This window comes from Schistocerca americana, chromosome 4 (assembly GCF_021461395.2).
Source record: "Schistocerca americana isolate TAMUIC-IGC-003095 chromosome 4, iqSchAmer2.1, whole genome shotgun sequence".
Taxonomy (NCBI): Eukaryota; Metazoa; Arthropoda; class Insecta; order Orthoptera; family Acrididae; genus Schistocerca; species Schistocerca americana.
In genome coordinates this window covers 222,651,129-222,676,117 of record NC_060122.1, presented here as the reverse complement: position 1 = coordinate 222,676,117, position 24,989 = coordinate 222,651,129, and the positions used below count along the sequence as shown (strand labels likewise).

Genomic DNA, 24,989 nt, shown 5'->3' with positions numbered 1-24,989 from the left:
AAAGAAAACACCTAATGTTTGCAACCTTTTATTTAATCCGTCCAAAACCTCACAGAGAAAAGAGACTATAGCATTTTCAGTTGTTAAGCTATTTCTAAAACCAAACTGTACATTTGACAGCAAATTATGTGAATTTAAATGCTGCAGTAACCTTGTATATGCAACCCTCTCGATAACTTTAGCAAACACCGATGGCATAGAAATAGGTCTATAATTGTCAACATTATCCCTGTCTCCCTTTTTATAAAGTGGCTTCACTACCGAGTACTTTAATCGGTCAGGAAACCGACCACTCCTAAAGGAAAAGTTACAGATATGGCTAAGTACTGAGCTAACATACATGGAACAATACTTCTGTATTCTGCTAGATATCCCGTCATATCCATGAGAGTTCTTGGTCTTTAGTGATTTAATTATTAACTCAATCTCCCTCTTGTCAGTATCATGGAGGAGCATTTCAGGTAACAGTCTCGGAACACTTTTTTCTAAGAGCACTATATGATTCCCTGTTGGGACTAGGTTTCTATTTAGTTCACCTGCTATATTCAGAAAGTGATTATTAAGTACTGTACATATATGCGACTTATCAGTAACACGGACATCCCCACTACGCACTGATTCTATATTCTCGACCTGTCTCTGCAGACCAGCCACTTCCTTTACGACTGACCATATGGTTTTAATTTTATCCTGAGACTTAGCTATTCTATCTGCATACCACATACTTTTTGCCTTCCTAATAACTTTTTTAAGCACCTTACAATACTGTTTGTAATGCGCTGCTGCATTTAGATTTTGACTGTTTCTAACGTTTTGATATAATTGCCACTTTGTTCTACAAGATATTCTTATCCCTTTAGTCAGCCACCCAGGCTGCCTGTTTGTGCTAGTACCCTGTTTTGAACGTTCTAACGGAAAGCAACTTTCAAAGAGCACGAGAAAAGTCTTGAGGAAAGCATTATATTTATCGTCTACTGTATCAGCACTATAAACATCTTGCCACTCTTGTTCCTTGATAAGGTTTACAAAAGTCTGTACAGCAACTGGATCAGCTTTCCTAAAAAGTTGGTAACTATATTTAACATGTGTTGCAGCACAAAAATCTTTTAGACTTAAAATTTGTGCATCATGATCTGAAAGGCCATTCACCTTTTTGCTAACAGAATGCCCTCCTAATAATGACGAATGAACAAAAATATTGTCTATGGTTGTTCTACTGTTCCCTTGCACTCTCGTTGGAAAGAATACGGTTTGCATAAGATTATATGAATTAAGGAGGTCTACCAGCATCCTTTTCCTTGCACAATCACTTATACAATTAATATTGAAGTCACCACATATAACTAACTTTTTGTACTTCCTATAAAGTGAACCAAGAACCTCCTCTAGCTTTAGCAAAAATGTTGTGAAATCGGAGTCTGGGGATCTATAAATAACAACAGTAAGAAGTTTAGCTCCACTAAATTTAACCACACAACATTCAAACATCTTTTCAGTGCAGTACTTTGAAACATCAATTGACTCAAATGGGATACCGTTTTTCACATACATGGCTACTCCCCCACACCGCAAAGAGCTCCTAGAAAAGCTGCCAGCCAACCTGTATCCTGGTAAAGGAAGCCTCTGAATTATCTCCTTATTTAAGAAGTGTTCAGATATACAAATAATTTCAGAGTCAACATCTATAAGCAGTTCACTAACTTTATCTCTAATACCTTGTATATTTTGATGAAATATACTAATTCCCTCATTAATCGGATACCCAAGCTTTGTAGAAAGTGGTTTCTTTGTTAGAGAGACTTCCCTTAAGCAGGAATACCTATCAGCTGACTTCAATCTAAAAAAGGTACAGCTCTAACACCCACAACTACCGGAATTTTCCCATGAGTGATCCCACCACCCCCACCTATGCTGTCACCTATAAGTTTTGCCAACCTCCCCTTCCCATACCTGTTGAGGTGCAGGCCATGTCTAGTGAAACCCGTCCTACTGATAGACTCCACCGACACCACTGAAATGTGACTCATGCCTTCTGTCATCAGCGCACCCCCAAGTCTCATGTTATTACGCCTGACGGCTGTATTAAGATGAGGCCGATCGTGACGCTGAAACAGTTCCACGAAATGCACATTCGTGTTGCCAGTCTGAGTGGCTATCTTTTCCAGGTCACCATCTATGTCATACTCCCCATCCCTAACAATACTATTACCAGCCCCACCCACAATCACTACCTGATCCTCTTTAGTAAAATCCCTACATAACCCCCCTATGTTAAAAGTCACCTGAGCCAATCCTGCATTAGGCTTCACAATGCTGGTGACCTGGTACTCACTCCCCAAAACTTCCTGCAACTGCTGGCCTACACCTCTACCATGAGAACTACCTAACAGCAGAACCTTCTTCTTTCTCTTAGACTTTGCAACTGTCCTAGCCACCGTAACTGCTGAGGTCTGCTGCATACTTCCTACATCTACAGCTACTAGAGATTCCTCTCCACTAGACTCTGACAGTTGGTCATATCTATTACAAACACCAATAGTAAAACTATCTGAAAATCTCCTTCTCCTAGCAGATCTCTTGCCAACAGCCAGCTCCCATTCCCCAACCCCCTTCTCCCTCCTCATCCTATCTAGCTCCTCCTGTGCGTTTTTCAACTGCACCTGAAGGGCACAGATCTTACGCTCCTGCTCCTCTATCAACTTACTCTTGCTACATAACCTGCAGTTCCAGGAGAGGATCTCACCAGAATGCCCACTGGCTTCCCCACTGCATTCCCCCCAGTGAAAATACTTCGAACAAGTCTCACACCGCAATCCACTACTCACGAACCTACGGCAAAGCCCACTAGGATCTCTTTTTTAGAACATCAGATTTGCAATCCTAGATAAAACGTAGCTAAAAAAAGAATGGAATCACATGTTTGCAGTCAGGATAGATATCATAATCTACTATTAAACAAAGGTCTCTGTAAAACAGATTTGTTGCTTCTTGTTTTAATTTTTCCCACAGACAGAAATCCAGAGGTGGTCAGTCTTGTGAGTATGCAGACAATTTGTGCTTACCTAATGACCGATCTGACAATTCCCCAGACCTTCTGTTAAGAAGCTCTGTAATGATTCATGCAGAAAGAGTGGCATATCTGTCATGTTGGAACCAAATGAAATCCCTAATCTCCAATGGAATGTCTTCGAATAACAGTGGCAGCATACATGTTTGGAACTGTGGATACCTGTGGCTATTTAGAGTCCCGTCAATAAAACAGACCAATAATATGATTCTTCAGAAGTGTGCACCATGTGTTGACACCAATGTTGTTGTTTATCCACTTCTTTGAGCCACTGTAGGTTTTCAACTGACAAATGGTGCACATTGAAGAGGTTGATTTACCCATGGTTTGTAAACTGCTTCACCCATAAAGAAAATTATCCGTATAAATGTATTATCACTTTGGTTTTTCCATAGACACCACTGTAATGGATTTTGTAACTTATTTCCATGAAGCACTGATGGAATGAAATGTGGAAAGCTTGAAATGTGTTGTATTCACAGAACACTCCTATGGCTGATCCCAATGGCACATTCTAGCCACTTCATAGTCACACATTTATTGTGTGTTACTGCTCCTAAAACATAAGTTGTTTCTCTCTCACCAGCTGCTGTTCTATGTCATTGGTGTATTTTATTCTTCATGCTGCCAGTTACTGAAAAAAAAACAATATTTGCAAAGACCAATCATGAGGATTTGTCGTGAACAGGATACCTTTCAGCATATGACCACTTCATTGTTCTAACAGTTTGCAGACATTCACCATAAATGGAAACAATATCCACTTTTTTTCAACTGTCACATACTTCGCAAAAATCTAAATAGCCTTACAAGGCAATTGTCTGATCACAACAACAGGGCAGAGAGAGATGGGCTTCAAGCATATAGTTTACCAGACAACCATATCTGAATGATACATTTGCTTACATGTGGTATGGTAGTGCAGACGTCTGTGTGACCTACTCTCTAGACAGCAGGACAATGATTTGTGGCATTGTAATAATACTTTAGTCTTGACAAACAGTATATACAGCATTTTCAGAGCATCTAAAAAAAGACATAGCATACTTGAAAAACAAGGCAATGACACTGAGTAAAATACAAGCAAGTAGAATACAATGTGAACATATCAGAACTTAACACCTACCCAAAATATGTTGATACAAGTACCTCATTAAAGTCATTTTCATAAAGCATGGGGGCAACCTGGCCGGAATGTACTCCTGATGGTGTAAGGAAAGCAGCCCACCAAATGGCACTAATGTACATGGCTGTTCTACTCATAATTCACAAGGAAATGGCATTACAAAAGCAATTTAAAATTTTACTAATCCAGACAGTTAATGCGTAATGTAAATTCAGTGTCTTATTTACATATTTTATGTTTTATTTATGTTTAAAGTACAGATAACATGACTTGAAGCTAACATCTGTTATATGATTTTTGTGTGCAATTTTCATACCAGGTGGCACTGACCTACAATGACAGCCATTGTGTGTGTGCATATGCACATATGTGTATGCGTATTGCAGCTCAAAAAAAGATTTGTCCAAAAGCTAACAAAGTTTACAGTCTTGGTTTTTAGCCTTTCGACAAAACAATGACTCTACTATTTGGTGAACTGTTACCTTTATTTCTATATTATTTAATAAAGGATTAAATTATTAAATTTAGAAAGTAATAAATTTACCAACGGTAGAGACATTAAAATACCTGTATGTACTGTTTCAGCCACATTAATATTACCACCACCTATGTTCAATGTCCGTGTGCAATAACCACTCACTGACGGCAGGTGGCAGCACCAGCAGTGGAGGGTATATAAAGTGCGCCTGAGGGGGAGAGGGGGGACATAGAAAAATGTTGCAGTCATTGGCATAATGCGGAAACAGAGCAATTTACCTGACATCCAAAAGGGCATGATCATTGGCTTTTGGGCCAAGGGTGGAAGCATTTCTGCAGTGCCTAAGTTTGTAAATTGTTTGTATGGTGGCATGGTTAAAGTATACTGTGCATGACAAAATGATGCTATTCAAACTTGTACTGAAGCAATTTAGCACACCAAGGGCCACAGATGATAGGGGTGAATGGCAGCTGCAGAGATGTGTAGAAGTGGTTAGACATGCAACTGATTAGCTACTGTCTGCCCAGGCAAACCAAAGTTCAGCAAATATTGCTGCAACAGGCACCTGGTTCATGCACCATGCTGACTGCTGTTAATCGGAGATGAAAGTTGGAATTTGCACAGCAATACTGCAACTGATGTCCACCGAGCGGTGACATGTGGCTTTTTCATATGAATCACATTTTACACTCCATCAGACAGATGGACACCGCTGCGTACAGTGTGAAACATCTCAAAATAAGCACCCTGCAACAATCATCAGAAGGGTTTATGCTAGAGGAGGGAGCGTTCTAGTCTGGGGTATGTTTGTGAGGCAATCAATAGGTGATCTCATCATTCTGGAGGGCATAATGATCAACACAAGTATGTATCTATCCTTGGGGACCTTGTCCGGCCCTACATGCAGTTAGTTTTTCTTCTGCACGATGGCATCTACCAGCAGGACAATGGAATGTATCGATACCTCATAGTGTATATGCATGGTTCAAAGAGCATCAATAAGTTCATCGTACTTTCCTGGCCACCAACTTTCCCTAGTTTAAAACCCATTGAGAATGTGTGGGACCATCTCGATTGGGCTGTTCGTGCCATGGATCCTCATCTGAGAAACCTAGGGCAGTTGGCTATGGCACTGGAGTTGGTGTGGCTCCATATCCATTTTGGTGTCTTCCAGAACCTCATTGTCTCTCTTCGTGCATGTCTTGCAGCAGCCTTCACAGCAGAAGGTGGTTATTCAGGTTTTTGACAGATGCTCACATTAATTTGACTGGGCAGTCTATCATCTTGGCAATAATGCATATGTTAAGTATCACAGTTAAGACCACTATATAACTGCTATAAGCACAATTGGTTGACAGTTCCAGTACCAGAAGTCAAAGGTTTCCTGTTCAAGGTCAAGCAATCAATAGTCATACTTGACAGTAAATCGCAATGGAATGGTGGTTAATATGTTAATAATGTCTTCAGATGTGCCAAGAACAGTATATTTTACTTCTAAAGTAGTGTAAGAAACTACTATTCTCAACCTGTGAATGAAAATGTCCAATCAGACTGCAAGGAGTCAAAAGACAGTGCTAAAATGAAACTAGAATGATTATCTTATTATGAGTAACTATGATTAAGATTTATTACCTGGTACCAGAGGTCTCTCAATAGAATTTGCCTTTAGTATATACTCATACAACTCTGTTACCTGAAGAGTTTCTTGTTTAGCTGTACCTGCAACAAAAGTACAGTGTACATCTACACAGCTATTTTTTTAAGTGGAAAAAATGCAAAGCATTTTGTTTCATAGCTGAAATTCCAACAGAAAATTTTATGTGAAATAAAAGGAAAATGGCATTCATCTCTTGTGCAACTGACATGTTTAAATACTCCCTTGGACAATTGATATGTTTAAATAGAGATTTATGAATTTAACAATGAAAATAATCAATTATTGATAATATAATATAAAGGGATAGATAAGAAACCTACTCACCAAGCAGTGGCAGGGGAGCATGTACACAAAAGGATTTAACTTTTACAATCTTTCGAAATCAGTGTCTCCTCCTTCTGGCAGAACAGTTGAAGGGAAAGAAGAGGGGTGAATAAAAAGGCCTGGAGAGGTTTAGGGAAAGGGGTATTGTTCAGAAAAATCACCGAGAATCTTGGGTCAGGGGAGACTTACCAGGCGTGATCAGAAGCAAAGACTGATTGTTGAGGATTGCACCGATGAGATCTGAAAACCTGAGAGCTTAGAGGTGGAAGACAGGGTAATATGCAAGACAGAGATTACTGCTAAAACATCGTGCATGAGCTAATAAGAGTGAAAAAGCTAAGTCCATTGTATGTAATGGAGGTGGGAGGGAGGACGACAAAAAATAGACCAGTCATAAAATAAAAGATGAAGGAAACTGAAACGGAGTGAAGAAAGGAGTAATGAATGTGAATAAATGCTGAGACAGTAGGAATGGACATAAATTAAGATCAGGTGGGTGGTGAGAACCCAGGACATGTTGTAGTGCTAGTCCCCACCTGCGGAGTTCTGCGAAACTGGTGTCTGAGGGAAGAATCCAAATGGCACGTGTGGTGAAACAGGCACTGAGGTTGTGACAGTCATGTTGCACAGCATGCTCTGCAACAGGGTATTGTGTGTTGCCTGTATACACCCTCTGCCTATGCTCATTCATCCTGCTGATAACTGAATGGTAGTCATGCCTCTTCTGCCACAAGAAGGAGCCACTGGCTCCAAAAGCTTGTAAAAGTTAAATCCTTTTGTGTTGGTTCTCACCATCAATCTGGCCTTGATTTACATGAAGTCCTTCCGTCTCAGCATTTATTCATAGTAATTACTCCTTTATTCACTCCATTTTAGTTTTTTATATCTTTCATTTTCTGACTTATCTGTTTTTCTCCGTCCCCCCTCCCAACTCTGTTACATGCAATGCACTTAGCTTTTCACTCTAATTAATTTGTGCAAATGTTTTAGTGGTAATCTCTGTCTTGCATATTACCCTTTCTTCCACCTTTAAGCTGTCAGGTTTTCGAATCCCATCTGGTGCAGTCTTAACAATCAGTCTTTTCTTCTGATTCCCTCCGGCAAGTCTCCCCTGACCTGGGACTCTGGGTGAATTTTCTGAACAGTACCCCTTTGCCTAAACCTCTCCAGTCCTTTTCCTTCGCCCCTCTTCCTTCAGCTCTTCTGCCAGAAGAAGGAGCCACTGGCTCTGAAAGCTTGTAAAAGTTAAATCCTCTTGTGCGTATGTTCCCCTGCCGCCACGTGGTGAGTCGATTTCTTATCTATCCTTTTGATTTATGAATTTAGTTATTTAAAAGAAGATTATTATCATTTATTGTCATTATGAATCAAAAATTACTGACTGGAATTAAAATGATTACTTAGGTGTCCCAGCTTATTACCATGAGAAATCTTGGAGGAAGTAGTACTGCAATATGTTGTTGTTGCCTTCCGTCTGAAGATTGGTTTAATGAAGCTCTCTCCACACTACTCCATCCTGTGCAAGCCTCTTCATCTCTGAATAACTACTGCATCAAACATCTATTTGAACTGCTTACTGTATTCATCTCCCTCTCTCTTTCTCTGCCCTTCCCTCCCCCACAAATCCCTCAAATACTAAATTGGTGATCTCTGGATGTCTCAGAATGTGTCCTATCTATCAACCCCTTCTTCTAGTCAAGTTGTGCCATAAATTTTTTTTCATCCCCAGTTCTATTCAGTACCTAATCACTAGTTATGAAATCTACCCATCAGCATTCTTCTGTAACACCACATTTCAAAAGTTTCTATTCTCTTAATGTCTGAGTTGTTTATTGTCCACATTTCTCTTCCACACAAGGCTATACTTCAGACAAATATCTCCAGAAAACACTTACTAACACTTAAATCTACATTCAGTGTTAGAAAATTTCTTTTCTTCCGAAATGGTTTTCTTGTCATTGTCAGTCTGCATTTTATATCCTCTCTTTTTCATCCATTATTCATCATTTAGCTGCACAAATAGAAAAACTCATCTGCTACTTTAAATGTTTAATTTCCTACTCTGATTCCCTTATCATCACCTGTTTTAGTTTGACTACATTCCACTATTCTTGTTTAGCTTTTGCTGGTGCTCATCTTATACTCTTCTTTCAAGAAATTGTCCTTTCCACTCAACTGCTCTTCCAAGTCCTTTGCTGTCTCTGACAGAATTACATTGTCATCTGAAAACCTCAAAGTTGTAAGTTTTTCCCCCTGAACTTAAATACTTTCTCCAAATTTTTCTTTGGTTTCCTTTACTTTTTATCTACTCATGGACTAAGGCCCAAAGTTTTACTTCTATGTAGATTCTACAAGTTGTGGTATCCTCTAAAAGAGGCGAGTAATTGAATTGGGTTTGCTCATTCAATAGTAGGTGTGGGAACATACACATCTGGTGTTTTTTCTCCAGTAACTGGCTGAGTTTTGCCCCCTTTTTCTCTATGCATAAGACTTCTGCTTCTATCATGTATTTGTGATTTTTGTTAAGGCAATGTTCCGCGAAGGGTGAATGAGGCTTCTTCAATCCCCAGCTTCTACGATGTTCTTTAAGTCTGGTGCAGATTGACACTTCCAGCATCTGTTTAGTTTTGTAATTTTTTGGTTCAATTATATAAACTATGTAAATTGTTGCATTTGGGAAACATTCCTCACACACAAATAAAGAAAAGATGTTATGTGGACATGTGTCCAGAAATGTTTAATTTCCATGTTAGAGCTCATTTTAGTTTCGTCAGTATGTACTGTACTTACTCGATTCACCGCCAGTTGGCCCAATTGAAGGAAGGTAATGTTGAACATGTGCCTTTACAAGTACGACACAAAATGTGGTTCATGCACGATGGAGCTCCTGCACATTTCAGTCAAAGTGTTTGCGCGCTTCTCAACAACAGATTCGGTGACGGATGGATTGGTAGAGGCGACCAATTCCGTGGCCTCCACGCTCTCCTGACGTCAACCCTCTTGACTTTCATTTATGGGGGCATTTGAAAGCTCTTGTCTACGCAACCCCAGTACCAAATGTAGAGACTCTTTGTGCTCGTATTGTGGACGGCTGTGATACAATACGCCATTCTCCAGGGCTGCATCAGGGATTCAATGCGACGGAGGGTGGATGCATGTATCCTCGCTAACGGAGGACATTTTGAACATTTCCTGCAACAAAGTGTTTGAAGTCACGCTGGTACGTTCTGTTGCCATGTGTTTCCATTCCATGATTTATGTGATTTGAAGAGAAGTAATAAAATGAGCTCTAACATGGAAAGTAAGCATTTCCGGACACGTGTCCACATAACATATTTTCTTTCTTTGTGTGTGAGGAATATTTCCTGAAAGTTTGACCGTACCTTTTTGTAACATCGTGTATAAATACATGTGGAGAATACTAAAAAATGTAAACGGAAAAATAATGAAATAAAGAGTTATCGACAAAAAAGATATGGAAGAAGTTACCAGAAACCCTTCCAGAAGTGTGACATGTTAGTTTTTATATTCTAACACGTGTTATATATGATACTACATACTGGTTATTTTGAGAACTGAAAAAGAGCACTAATGAGAAAAATCTATAGAGGATGATACAAATTGGTCTCTGAATCAATACTGTCATCAGCATTGGACACCAGTTGCACAGAAACGATAGAGGCAGCATATCAGTAGAAGTTATGATGATGCCTAACACCCCCCCCCCTTCCATACCCCTTTCCCAAAAAGAAAGAGGGAGAGACAGGGAGGGGGGGGGGGTGATGTCAGTACTAAAACTTGTTAAAAAATATTTTCTTCATTGCATCTTGAAACAGCACTGATAAACAGAGAAGTGAAGACTGGGTCTCCAATCATGAAAAGGACAATACAGCTTATGGACATTGTTTAGTCAGTCAACATGTCTCAAATGGTCATTTCAAGCTAAAACCTTCAGTGCATAGTCACTTTATGGCTCAAAAGGGCTGTCAATAAGGGAACTTACCCTCCAATTAGTGTGCAACACAGCAATGTCATTCAAGCATATTGTCAGAAACAAAACATGCCTCTTGGTTATCACCCAGAGTCAGCAACAATGGCCACCTCTGAAGAGTGGGACAGGACTGAACAATAACATAGTGACAACCTCGTGGACACAATGCCAAGGAGGATCCAAGCATCTTAAAAGTGCAGCAACAGTGTATTAACTGTACCCAGCAGCAAATTTTATATTAATAGGTGTGCAAAGATGTGCATTTTCAAATAGAGTGCCTTTATTTTTGTGATTTTTTTCTTTCTATTTCAAAGGAAAATTATCTTTTAATTTCATAAGAGAACTTTTCTTTCATCAGGCTTATGTTTTTGTTCCTTACTCTCCTTGAATCACACACATTTTCAGATACGCAGATGATGCAAAGCTTTTTTGAGCAGTTTACATTTCTCTTACAATTTCATTGAAGCTCTGAATTTTCCTTTCTTTCATCAGAGGCCAAACATTATCAGCCTGCATTTCACCCATATATGATATATAAATTTTCTGCCTCTGTAGCCAAGTGGTCACTGCGAAACACCCTCATGCATGGAACTTGGGCTCGATTCCCAGTACTGCCAGGGATTTTTCCTTGGTGGGAGGATTGGGCTACAGTCTACTTAGCCTCAAGATGCCGAATGAGGAGCTACCTGAGTGAGAGGTAGTGGCTCCAAGACTGAAACATCAACAACAGCTGATCCGATTATGAGTAGCTGAGGATGACATGACTGTGGGTCACATGGCCTCCAGAACCTGATTGTAGGGTTTCGTTATAAATCTTATTTCCATTGATGCTAATCGTGGTCTACCCTTAGAGCTTGATGCATCTGTTTATTTGGTAAGTCACATGTGCCCCCCAAAATTGATAAGCCAACGAAACCTCCCCACCCCTCACCCCTTACTACTGAGTCTTGCCTAATGGCAAGCACATCCATAACTCGTCCAATGATGGCTGGATACACGATTGGTGAACCTGGCATTTTCCCAGGCTTGGAGCTGGTCAATGCCATCAATCCTCTATGACGACAAGTTATGTGTATGCTTCAGGGAAAAAAAAAGTCAACCTTAAGGGTGGGTGGCTGTTGTCAATGGGCAACTCTAGGTTACCTGTTAGGTGTATTACACTTTCTCATGTATGTGAGACTCTGCTTAAGTTGATCTGTATTTCTCAAACAACACCGATGATCTGTGAAGAGAGGTTCTTTAAAAAAGTCACACCTTTTGACTTAGCACAGATTTATATTACACATACTGAAGTAACATCCATTTATAAAACTGAAGATAAGCAAACCATCTTTAATTACAGACCTATTTTGCTAATTCCAGTCTCTTCAGAAATGTTTAGAAAGTCCAGAACTTGTCAACTGTCCCTTAGTCACATATTTTTTAATTATTACAAGACCTCACAAAGACACAACTCTCACACACTATGAGGAAAGGAGTCATTGTGCTTGAAGGAAGAAAACCCTTTCTGAGTGGCTCAAACTACCCCTCAGGATCTCCCAGCCAACACTGCCAATTCTTTTTCTTTCTTTGCTGACATTAGCGCAAATATGATACATAAGACAGTAATAGAGTGATGTTAATTTCAGATAAATAAAGCTGTTGAGCTGTATGTAATAGGCATCTACAGCAGCTTCTAGTGAAGAAAGAGCACTTTGGTGACTTCAACTCCATGGCCTGTCAACCAACTACTGCTTCATCTTCTTCCTGAAGCATCATTGAACTGCAGTACTGGAGAGGCATCTAGTAAAATAGTGATCATCTAGGTATTAATATTGGCTTTTGAGAGCTGAGCTGAGCCATGACCTCCCTTTTAAGTAGCATATCAGTTGCCCCCCCCCCCCCCCCCCCCCCCACATGAACCACAGACTAGACCTTGCCGTTGGTGGGGAGGCTTGCGTGCCTCAGCGACACAGATGGCCTTACCGTAGGTGCAACCACAACGGAGGGGTATCTGTTGAGAGGCCAGACAAACGTACAGTTCCTGAAGAGGGGCAGCAGCCTTTTCAGTAGTTGCAGGGGCAACAGTCTGGATGATTGACTGATCTTGTCTTGTAGCACTAACCAAAACGGCCTTGCTGTGCTGGTACTGTGAACGGCTGAAAGCAAGGGGAAACTACAGCCGTAATTTTTCCCAAGGGCATACAGCTTTACTGTATGGTTAAATGATGATGGTGTCCTCTTGGGTAAAATATTCCGGAGGTAAAATAGTCCCCCATTCGGATCTCCGGGCGGGGACTACTCAAGAGGACGTCGTTATCAGGGGAAAGAAAACTGGCATTCTACAGATCGGAGCGTGGAATGTCAGATCCCTTGATCGGGCAGGTAGGTTAGAAAATTTAAAAAGGGAAATGGATAAGTTAAAGTTAGATATAGTGGGAATTAGTGAAGTTCGGTGGCAGGAGGAACAAGACTTTTGGTCAGGCGAATACAGGATCATAGATACAAATCAAATAGAGGTAATGCAGGAGTAGGTTTAATAATGAATAAAAAAATAGGAATGCGGGTAAGCTACTACAAACAGCATCGTGAACGCATTATTGTGGCCAAGATAGACACGAAGCCCACACCTACTACAGTAGTATGCCAACTAGCTCTGCAGATGACGAAGAAATTGATGAAATGTATGATGAGATAAAAGAAATTATTCAGGAAGTGAAGGGAGATGAAAATTTAATAGTCATGGGTGACTGGAATTCGAGAGTAGGAAAAGGGAGAGAAGGAAACATAGTAGGTGAATATGGATTGGGGCTAAGAAGTGAAAGAGGAAGCCGCTTGGTAGAATTTTGTGCAGAGCATAACTTAATCGTAGCTAACACTTGGTTTAAGAATCATGAAAGAAGGTTGTATACATGGAAGAACCCTGGACATACTAAAAGGTATCAGATAGATTATATAATGGTAAGACAGAGATTTAGGAACCAGGATTAAATTGTAAGACATTTCCAGGGGCAGATGTGGACTCTGACCACAATCTATTGGTTATGAACTGTATATTAAAACTGAAGAAGCTGCGAAAAGTTGGGAATTTAAGGAGATGGGACCTGGATAAACTGAAAGAACCAGAGGTTGTACAGAGTTTCAGGGAGAGCATAAGGGAACAATTGACAGGAATGGGGGAAGGAAATACAGTAGAAGAAGAATGGGCAGCTTTGAGGGATGAAATAGTGAAGGCAGCAGAGGATCAAGTATTTAAAAAGTCGAGGGCTAGTAGAAACCCTTGGGTAACAGAAGAAATATTGAATTTAATCGATGAAAGGAGAAAACATAAAAATGCAGTAAATGAACCAGGCAAAAAGGAATACAAACGTCTGAAAAATGAGATCGACAGGAAGTGCAAAATGGCTAAGCAGGGATGGCTAGAGGACAAATGTAACGATGTAGAGGCTTATCTCACTAGGGGTAAGATAGATATTGCCTACAGGAAGATTAAAGAGACCTTTGGAGAAAGGAGAACCACTTGCATGAATATCAAGAGCTCAGATGGAAACCCAGTTCTAAGCAAAGAAGGGAAAGCAGAAAGGTGGAAGAAGTATATAGAGGGTCTATAAAAGGGCAATGTACTTGAGAACAACATTATGGAAATGGAAGAGGATGTAGATGAAGATGAAATGGGAGATATGATATTGCGTGAAGAGTTTGACAGAGCACTGAAAGACCTGAGTCGAAACAAGGCACCCCGAGTAGACAACATTCCATTAGAACTACTGACAGCCTTGGGAGGGCTAGTCCTGACAAAACTCTACCATCTGGTGAGGAAGATGTATGAGACAGGCGAAATACCTTCAGACTTGAAGACGAATATAATAATTCCAATCCCAAAGAAAGCAGGTGTTGACAGATGTGAAAATTACCAAACTATCAGTCTAATAAGTCACAGCTGCAAAATACTAACGTGAATTCTTTACAGACGAATGGAAAAACTGGAATAAGCCGACCTCGGGGAAGATCAGTTTGGATTCCATAGAAATGTTGGAACACGTGAGGCAATACTGACCCTATGACTTATCTTAGAAGAAAGATTAAGGAAAGGGAAACCTACATTTCTAGCATTTGTAGACTTAGAGAAAGCTTTTGACAATGTTGACTGGAATACTCTCTTTCAAATTCTAAAGGTGGCAGGGGTGAAATACAGAGAGCAAAAGGCTATTTACAATTTGTACAGAAACCAGGTGGCAGTTATAAGAGTCGAGTGGCACGAAAGGGAAGCAGTGGTTGGGATGGGAGTGAAACAGGGTTGTAGCCTTTCCCCAAAGTTATTCAATCTGTATATTGAGCAAGCAGTAAAGGATACAAAAGAAAAATTTGGTGTAGGTATAAAATCCATGAAGAAGAAATAAAAACTTTGAGGTTCGCCGATGACACTGTAATTCTGTCAGAGGCAGCAAAGGACTTGGAACAGCAGCTGAATGGAATGGACAGTGTCTTGAATGGAGGATATGAGATGAACATCAACAAAAGCAAAATGAGGATAATGGAATGTAGTCAAATTAAGTCTCGTGATGCTGAGGGAATTAGATTAGGAAATGAAACACTTAAAGTAGTAAATGAGTTTTGCTATTTGGGGAGCAAAATAACTGACAATGGTCGAAGTAGAGAGGATATAAAATGTAAACTGGCAATGGCAAAGAAAGTGTTTCTGAAGAAGAGAAATTTGTTAACATCGAGTATAGATTTAAATGTCAGGAAGTCGTTTCTGAAAGTATTTGTATGGAGTGTAGCCATGTATGGAAGTGAAACATGGACGATAAATAGTTTAGACAAGAAGAGAATAAAAGCTTTTGAATTGTGGTGCTACAGAAGAATGCTGAAGATTAGATGGGTAGATCACGTAACTAATGAGGAGGTATTGAATAGAATTGGGGAGAAGAGGAGTTTGTGGCACAACTTAACTAGAAGAAGGGATCGGTTGGTAGGACATGTTCTGAGGCATCAGGGGACCACAAATTTAGCATTGGAGGGCAGTGTGGACGGTAAAAATCGTAGGGGGAGACCAAGAGATGAATACACTAAGCAGATTCAGAAGGATGCAGGTTGCAGTAAGTACTGGGAGATGAAGAAGCTTGCACAGGATAGAGTAGCATGGAGAGCTGCATCAAAGTAGCCTCAGGACTGAAAACCACAACAACACCAACAACAACAACATCAGTTGTCCTCATGAGACTACTGAAACTCATCATAACACTCTTTTCTAGAAGACGCTCCAACATTATTGAGAATTGAAATTGGTTTCTCCGCACAAACTGACACATCGTTTTCATAGGACGGAGGCAGACACAATCTAGTAGCGTTAATGTTTGACTGATGGTGCATTGTGCCTTCCAAATGGTCATCCAGAAATGATACAATTTCTATGTATACTTTTAAATGGCTACATTTTACGTCATAATCTAACAACAAAGTCTAAAATGTACCAATGAAAGTCAATGAGACAGATTCTTTAAAAATGAGAAAGAAAGTAAAATATGTGTCCTCTGTTTTTTTATTTATTTATTTATATTAGATCTCCCACCTTGGAAATCAGAAGAACAAATCATCTCTTAGAAAAATATAAGATTAAATACAAAATATTATGTTGCCTGAAAGAGTAACAGACATGAAGGTTGATTACAATTTACCTGTGTTGTCTGTTATGTGCATGTAGTTTTTCAGCATGTGAACACAGGCACCACAGTTCATCACTGATGAGTGATTTTTTGTAGCTGCAAATTTAAATTTTATTCTGCGTGTTGTCAACTGAAAAAGTTTTCTCTGAATCAGTTTTGGGGCTGGAGGAATTATTAAATGAAAGTAATACTGTAAACTAAGACAAAATTTGTACCTTGTATTTAATAGCAATGGCCAATGTACTACCCTTCCAAAATCCTTTGAGTTGATGAGGATTACTGTTCAGAGTAATGGAGTCAAGACCAGTTCCCTGATGAACTACAAGGAGTTGAAGACCCTGCAATAAAGAAGAAAAAGAAAAGGAAACTCTCTGATGAGGAGTACAAAATTACTACACTTATCTCACAAGAAATAGTTACCAGTACTTCCTATTTTAAAACCAAACTTACGAGGCTTTTATGCAAGTGGTCAACTTTAACCCTTTAACTGCTCTGGACATGTTGACGTGTGTGCATTTGTACCTGTCCCTGTGTGCTCTGAACGTGTTTACGCGTGCCACCAGTCCTTCTACCTGGCACTCTGAACATGTCTATGCGTAGACACATTCAGGGTACCAGGTAGGAGGACTGGTGGTACACGTAAACACGTTCAGATCACACAGGGACAGGTACAAAGGCGCACACGTTAACACGTCCAGAGCAGTTAAAGGGTTAATATTCATATGAGTTTCATTCTCAGTAATTTAGTTGCAATAAAACACTTCTATTCACACATTACTACTACAAATAGCAAACTTCAATGGTTTAGTAAATAATTATATTTTTTAAATTATCAAATATTCTGTCATGATTTTTTTATCTTGTAGTCACATTTATCCAGTATAAATCACACAACATGTTCATTCTACTCAGTATGCTTGCACCTTTTATTTTGTTACACATTTACATTGAGGGTACATCTGGCATAAAGAGCTTGAACCCAAGAGTGGAAATAAAAACCTGCTGAATTTTTCAAAATTTAAAGAACATATGTCAAAATGGAACACAAGCTTTATGTGTGGCAGAAGAGGCATTTGCTGAAACAAGGAAATTGATGTAAGCAAAAAATATACTGTTAACAATCAGGGACAATTTAGGAACATTTCCTCACAGAATTGACTTATCATATTGCAACCCCCCCCCCCCCCCCCCCCCACTGCCTCCTATACTTTCATCCAGCACTTGGGCACCTATAATGCCTCTTTCTCCTTGGTGTCCCAAGTGGCCTCTAGTAATTGTGATATGTCCTGAGTAGACAACATTCAAAGCTGAGGACAAAGACATGGAGTACACATGGAATAAATTCAAATGCGTCCTTGAATATGCCTTAGACAAATATGTTCTGTGTAAGGTCTTAAGGGTGGGAAAACTCACCATGGTTTAATACATGTTACAAAACTGCTGCAGTATGTAAATAAGTGGTTCAAAATCATCTATTCAATGCACAGTGACCATAATGGCACCAAAATGGAAAATGACAGAGAGAAGGCCAAAATACTGCATTTGGTCTTCTGAAATTGTTTCACCATAGAAGACCATAATGCAGTCCACTCCTTTCAATCTTCATATGAACTTTGCTATGACAGATATTGAGATACCCAATCATGGAATAGGAAAGCAACTACAATTGCTTTGTAGTGGAAAGGCATCAGGACCAGATGAGGTGTAGAGAGTTTATATGAAAGAACCTGCTGCCATTCTAGCAGCTGTTTTTATCATAGACTGCTGCCGCAATGAAGAGAATCTAATGATTGGAGAAAAGCACAGGTCATTCTCATTTTCAAGAACGTCATAGGATAGATACACATAATTACAGGCCTATATTATTGACATTATTATGTTTTAGAATTATCGAACATATTTTATTTTCATGTATTATCACATTTTTGGAGAACAAAAAATCACCTCTGCAAAAACCAACATGGATTCTGCAAACAGAAATCTTTCAAAACTCAGCTCACTCTGTTCTTCCATGAGATCCACATATCAGTGCCACGGTTGATGCCATGTTCCTCGACTTCAGGAAGATGTTTGACATTGTCCCTTGCTGCTGTCTAGTGAAAAAAAATGTGGGCTTACCGAGTATCAGACCAGGTTTGTGATTGGATTCAAGATTTCCTTGCAGGCAGAACTTCACATGTCACTCTTAACAGGACAATATCAACAGATGTAGACTTAATTTTGGGCACATCCCAAGGAAGTGTCATAGGACCAGTAGTGTTTACATTGTATATAGTGATCTAGTAGAATGTGTCAGAAGCTTTTTATGGCTGTTTACAGCAGACATGGTTGTCTGTAGGGAAGTAGCAATGGCAGAAGATAATGAAATTTACAGAAGGGCCTATAGAGATTTAATGAGTGGTGCAAGTACTGGCAGTTGACCCTGAACAAAAGTAAATTTAATGCACATACACAGGGGAAAGAATCAACTACTGTACAACTACAGTATTGATGACAAATTACTGGAAACAGTAACTTCCGTAAAATACTTAGGAGTACCCATTTGGAGTGGCCTTAAGTGGAGTGACCACATAAACAAAGAGTAGCAAAAACAGATGCCAGACTGAGATTCATAGGAAGAATCCTAAGGAAATGTAGTTATCCACTTAAAAAGTGGCTTAAAAGGCACTTGTTTGGCCAATTCTTGAGTATTCTTCATAAATCTGTGACCCCTATCAGGTAGGACTGATAAAAGAAACAGAGAATATCCAATTAAGAGCAGTGCATTTTGTCATAGTATTGTTCAGGCCTTATGAGAGCATTACAGAGATGCTCAACAAACTAGAGTTTGTAATCTCCCCCCCCCCCCCCCCCCCCTTCGCCCTCCTTCCTTCTTCCGTCTACTGTCCACATAAAACAATGTCCAGCCCCAGTAATTAATAAGCAAAGTCTTTTATGAAAATTTTAGAGGAGCGAAGATTACAATAAACTTTCAAGTTTACTTAGATTGTCATGCTGAGATGGCTCCAGTTCTTGTTTAGGTGTCAGATTCTTGAAGCTGAAAATCTCACATCAGGTCCTCGCGTTTGATTTGAACTAAATAACAGAGCATTGTTGTTGCAGCATTCATTAAAATATATTTTCTCACATTTTAGTATATCAAACAATATTTTGAATTTTCACATTAACAAAGCCAAAATTACATTGTTCGCACAAAAATACATCCAATCATATCGGAGGCATACCTAAGACTCCTACACACTGTGGAAATAACAATATTCCAAAGGGTTTACTATTTTTCTTAACAATTGAGTTTCTACTAGTTTCCATTATTAATTTTGATTATTATTTCATAAATGAATCCAGAAATAAACATAGTAAACAGTACAGGATTGCGTAATTAATAACAGAAATTTTAAGTGTGCCAATTATTCGTAATTTCAAATGTTTCTAAAAAACAGTACATTCAGAACTGGTACTTATCTATTACAACATCAAAACTAAAATACTTTATAAAGTAATTCCTTTTTCATAAATTTTAGCTTGAAATATAACATACTGTGTATAAAATTATAAGAACGTATTCAGAAAAGCAACTGAGATAATACTGGCCTGTCCAAAATTTAAAAATAATACTGTTATCAACAACTACTGTTGAGGAAAGGTAATGCTAGGGGAGGATGTCCCATTACAAGTTTCAGAGGCCACAAGAGAGGCTTAAAGAGAGGTTTACTTCTGGAAGTTCGAGAGAGTACTTTCTGGGAAGAGTTGGATGTCATATTGCTTCCTCTCACATATGTCTTGCAGAGTGACCTCAGTTAGATAATTTAAGTAATTACAGTTAATACAGAGACTTACTGACAGTCATTCTTCTCACACACCATTCACAAATGGAGCAGGGAAGGGGGTATCAGGTAAAGATTCCAGAAGTACCCTCCGCCACCACTATCAGGTGGCTTGTGGTGTATTGAGATAGATGTAGATTCCAGACATACCCTCCAGCACACACCATCAATTGGCTTGTGGAGTATTGAGATAGATGTGTATAGAGAGCTTATGGTTGTGGCACATCTGGCACCCCTCTCAGCTTGGAGCCCCAAGCAGTGGTTTATGTCGCATGTGCCTTAAACTGGTCCTGTTAACAATTGGAACTTCGATGTTCCTTCTTAAAAACATTAATGTAATATTATATGACTTACCGAACAAAAGCGCTGGCAGGTCGATAGACACACAAACAAACACAAACATACACACAAAATTCAAGCTTTCGCAACAAACTGTTGCCTCATCAGGAAAGAGGGAAGGAGAGGGGAAGACGAAAGGAAGTGGGTTTTAAGGGAGAGGGTAAGGAGTCATTCCAATCCCGGGAGCGGAAAGACTTACCTTAGGGGGAAAAAAGGACAGGTATACACTCGCACACACGCACATATCCATCCACACATACAGACACAAGCAGACATATTTCATTTTAAAAGCGTAATCTGGCTAGGGCGAAGGCATGTTTGCGGAGGGAATGTAAATAAAACTTAATGGGGTCATTGTGGGGGTGTTGTGAGGGTGACATGGTATTAGAAGGTGGAAAGTGTAACATGAGGTGAAATGAAAATGAAAATAAAAATATATGGGGAGAGATAAAGGTGAACCGGAAAGAAACTGGAGATCTGGAATGAGAAAAGGCGAAAAGGTGTTGGTTACAGCTGGGCTATGTTGGACTTGGGTTGGTAGACAACGATGTGCATAAAGGTTAGGTGGTTGTGTTGCCGCCAAAACACGTTAAAGGACGGGGAAATTCGGGAAAATTTCGAAAAAACTGCGTGTAGTATATTAAAAGGAGTGGTATTGTGGTGGCAGATTATGAAAATGAGGCTAACAATTGTCTGGCGAAGAAATAATGGCGTTAAAACCCGTGGGAAGCGGCTAAAAATGATCAGTGATGTGGGAAAAACGGAAATGGAAATAAAGCGAAAGTTATTAGAACTGGCCGAAATGGTTGTTTAAAAGGTGAAAGGAGCTGTTTGTGAACTAGAAACGGTGGATATTATAGCGGCGGCAGTGCTGAAAGCGGCAAAAAAAATATTTTTTTGGTTATGGTTTGGAAGTGGGTTACGTATTATTGAGTATATATATAGGCGGGATAAAATAGTATAGCAGATTACGGTAAAAAGGAGAAGGTGAATACAAAGTGAAACTACTGGCAAAAACAGAAAGAGGAAAATAAGACGACAAAAAAGATTTCGAAATGCAACAGTGACAATAACAAACGTAATTGTTGGATTCAAATTAATGATATCAATATAATGGAAGGAAACATTCCACGTGGGAAAAATTATATTTTTCCCACGTGGAATGTTTCCTTCCATTATATTGATAACATTAATGTAATAGGTAGATAAATATTTACTAATTCCAAAGTGGTGCGGAAATCACTTAAAATCGTGGACCATGAGAGAAACCAGGTATACAGGCAACAATAGGCATGACAAATGACACACAAATACTAGAGTACTCAACTATAAGAATGAAGGATAGAATGTAATAGAGACAGAATGATGAAAACTCTATAAGCTTTTATTTTCATACTACTCTTCTGAATCCAGAGTCCAACTGAAGAGTGTTCTGCAGTAGCAGAATTATCTAATTGAGGTCATCCCATAAGCATATGTGAGAGGAAACAATATGATGTCCAACTCTTACCAGAAAGTACTCACTCAAAATTGCAATAGTAAACCTCTCTGTAATGCCTCTTTTGTGTGCATATGGTGGGCAGTCACCATCTACCAACACCTTACTAGATATCTGTAAATTGAATTTCTCATAACAGAAACAGTTCTGGTGGCTACTACAGTAAAAAAATCTTTTCAGAAGCTTTGGTCAAATTCCTGTTAATCGTTGCCTAACAAGTGAAGTAAGAAGTTTGAGAAAATCATCTGGGAGAATCAATGAGGAAAGAAGGGCTTAGCGAATAAATGAGGACTGATAGGGCATATTTGAAGTTCTCTAATGACTACCACAGCAGGAAAGTTCAGATGAAGAGTGATGAACTTCTGAAAAGGGAATCACAGCTTTCAAAACACACAAACATAGGTACAAGCAAAGTAACCATGAAGCAACCTTACATAACAGAAGAAGGAAGTACAAAAATGTTCAGATGAGGGTCAGAATACAAAAATATACTTCACTTAGGAATGCAGGAAAGCCAAGGTGAGTAGAAATAAGAAAAAAAAATGATCATTGTAAGGACTGATCCTGCATATAGAAGAGTCAAAATAAACTTTGGTGAAATTAAAAGCAATGGCATTAACCTTGAGAAGCAGGTCAAAAACACAGGAGAGAGTAAATAGGCAGAAAAATACATTGAAGGGAGGGGCATCATCTGATGAGATGGTAGAAGAAGAAATGGGATCTGATACAGGAGAATGGGGATCCAGTATGAAGGTAGTTGTCCACTTGACAGGAAAACTGCGTGAGTTGCTCATGAGAGACCTTCTAGTGCAAAACTTAAAAGTTTTTAAGGGTCTGAGAGCTATTCACCAAGTTGGCCATGCTGAGAGCTGATGAGTGGTGAATCTGTCGCTGGTGGACAGCCATTTCCTGCTCTTTCTGAGAGCAGCTCACCAAATATGAGCAATGCTCATATTGTCAGAGTCACTCTCTCATAGCTATACCTTAACAGATTTCAAAACAGGGGTCACCACAAGAAGTGCTTGTTCAGTTTGAGATGTGTTTGAATGACCAAGTCATTTCACCCTCAGTCATGTAACAGTCATGTAGCAACTATGAAATAATTTCTAAACTTATTCATCGCATCTTGTTGTGATGTTTGAGTGTTATTTATTTTCCTTTGTTCCAATGAAAAAAAAGTATACTGTTATGTGTTCCTGATGCCATAGACCAGGTATGAGACCTTGGTTCACGGTATGTATCCTCAGAGTCACTCATTTCATTACCAATATATGTTGACTTTTTTTGAGTCCTAAAGAAATTGTGGCGTGCGCATACAACTAAAAATATGTCTGATACCGTTTCTGGGTTCATGAGCATTGGTTTCTGGAGTACGATACCCAATACCTGTTAGCTAATATGCCAATGCTATTTGCAGCAGTTCTACAAGCTCTGAAGAGGTGGTAATTGGATACATGTTTGCCTACTGGCTGACCTTCTAAAGAAAACAGTTTAAAAAAATATTTCATTGCAACAGTATCACCATAAAAACTGTATGGAACTGAAACAGCCATAACAGGAAGTGATGTAGGACCTGGTAGGGGAATAGTTCAATGTTCCTAGCTTCAATAATGTACACTTACCACCCCCTACAAGGTAAGTGTTTAGGTGCAGTATTCCAAACCCAGCTAGCACTCAAGCTTATTTCAAGGTGGATATTCAGTTTAGGTTCAGTTGAAAATTCAAGATTGAAAAATCAACCTGTTATTCAGTTTACATCAAGCTGTAAAAATTTAGCTTGAATTAAAATAATTTTTCCAAGCTTGAAATAAACTGTAATTTACCTGGAAGGCTGTACAGCAGATGCGTGTGCAGCATAGCTTCCATAGATGTCCACGGGAAGCGCCACAAGCGTTTATAAGCCTTGCACTGACTCTGCTAGGTTTACGGCCATTTTACTTTTGTGATGCGCATTAATGATTGTTGACTGTTGTGAAGTTTGTTTTATACTGGAAAATAGTTAGGAAAGTGTGTGGCGTCCCCTGCCTTACTGCTACACTGGGTCTGAAGAAGATATATAGTGTATTACAGGTAGGTTGGTGCATTTTTCTCTAGTGGTACATTAATATTACAAATGTTAAATATTATTAGGTAACATAAAGAAATATCATATTCTTTTACGTAGAAAAATTGAGCCTGGATCAAAGTGAAATGGATTACCAGCTAAGAATACATATTAAAGTTGTTCAGCACCAATAAATTAAAACTTAATGTTATTTTACCTTTTTAAAATTTCGCCTTTTTATATATATCGCCCTATTACATTTGTTTACTTGTAAGTACTCACGTGTGTCACACCATGAATGAATAATCGTGAAGTGTGAAAAGTGTCTTTGCGAATACAAATAGCAATGACATGGTGAACGGGAAAAAGTGCTCAAGAACCAGTCACTATATAGGTGTCAATCTTTTTTATTTACGTAGCTTTGACTGCTCTTCGTCTGCTCTTAATTTTGTTGTTCCCTAGGTGAAATAATACTGCAAGGCCTACAGGTACTTTTTAATTTTATTGTTAGTTGTAATGTGGCTGAAATCTAAAAAAAGGCAATATTAAAATATGACAAGGAGAACATTTTTTGTTCTTTTACATTTCTGTTCCACTGAACTGGTAATTTCTTAAATTCATTTCAATTTCATCTTTTATTTCATTTTGATTCAGTTTTACTCACCAAAAAATAATTGTGGATAGAATAAAATGTCTACATTTTTCTAAACTGTAGTTTCCTTATAAGCTTACAGTATGAGGTGTATATGATTTCAAGTAATTGTTTCTTTATAATTCAGTTTAAATGGCCCTGAAACTGTTAGAAATAGTGATGTGTGGCTTCTTCATGAAGTCATTGCAAAATTATCCAAATGTCATCTTTACTTTAAAAATTTCAAACAAAAAGTTATTTCAAATTACTTTAAAAACTCTTTGGAATGAAGTCACCAGAAGCAGCTGCTTACTCAGTGATGTTTATACTAGTTAATGATTCTTACTGCATCAGTGAGTTTGAAG

At 38.9% G+C, this 24,989-nt stretch overlaps 1 protein-coding gene across 1 annotated transcript in view; it reads right to left on the bottom strand.

The window, feature by feature from the left end:
* Positions 1 to 24,989, bottom strand: part of LOC124613361 — a 74,793-nt gene that overhangs the window by 3,539 nt on the left and 46,265 nt on the right. Inside the window, exons 3-5 of the mRNA XM_047142059.1 lie at positions 16,504 to 16,626; positions 16,301 to 16,418; positions 6,304 to 6,390 (exon numbers count right to left, since the gene is read on the bottom strand). Coding sequence (XP_046998015.1) covers positions 6,304 to 6,390; positions 16,301 to 16,418; positions 16,504 to 16,626 — 328 coding nt within the window. The remainder of the gene's footprint in view (positions 1 to 6,303; positions 6,391 to 16,300; positions 16,419 to 16,503; positions 16,627 to 24,989) is intronic.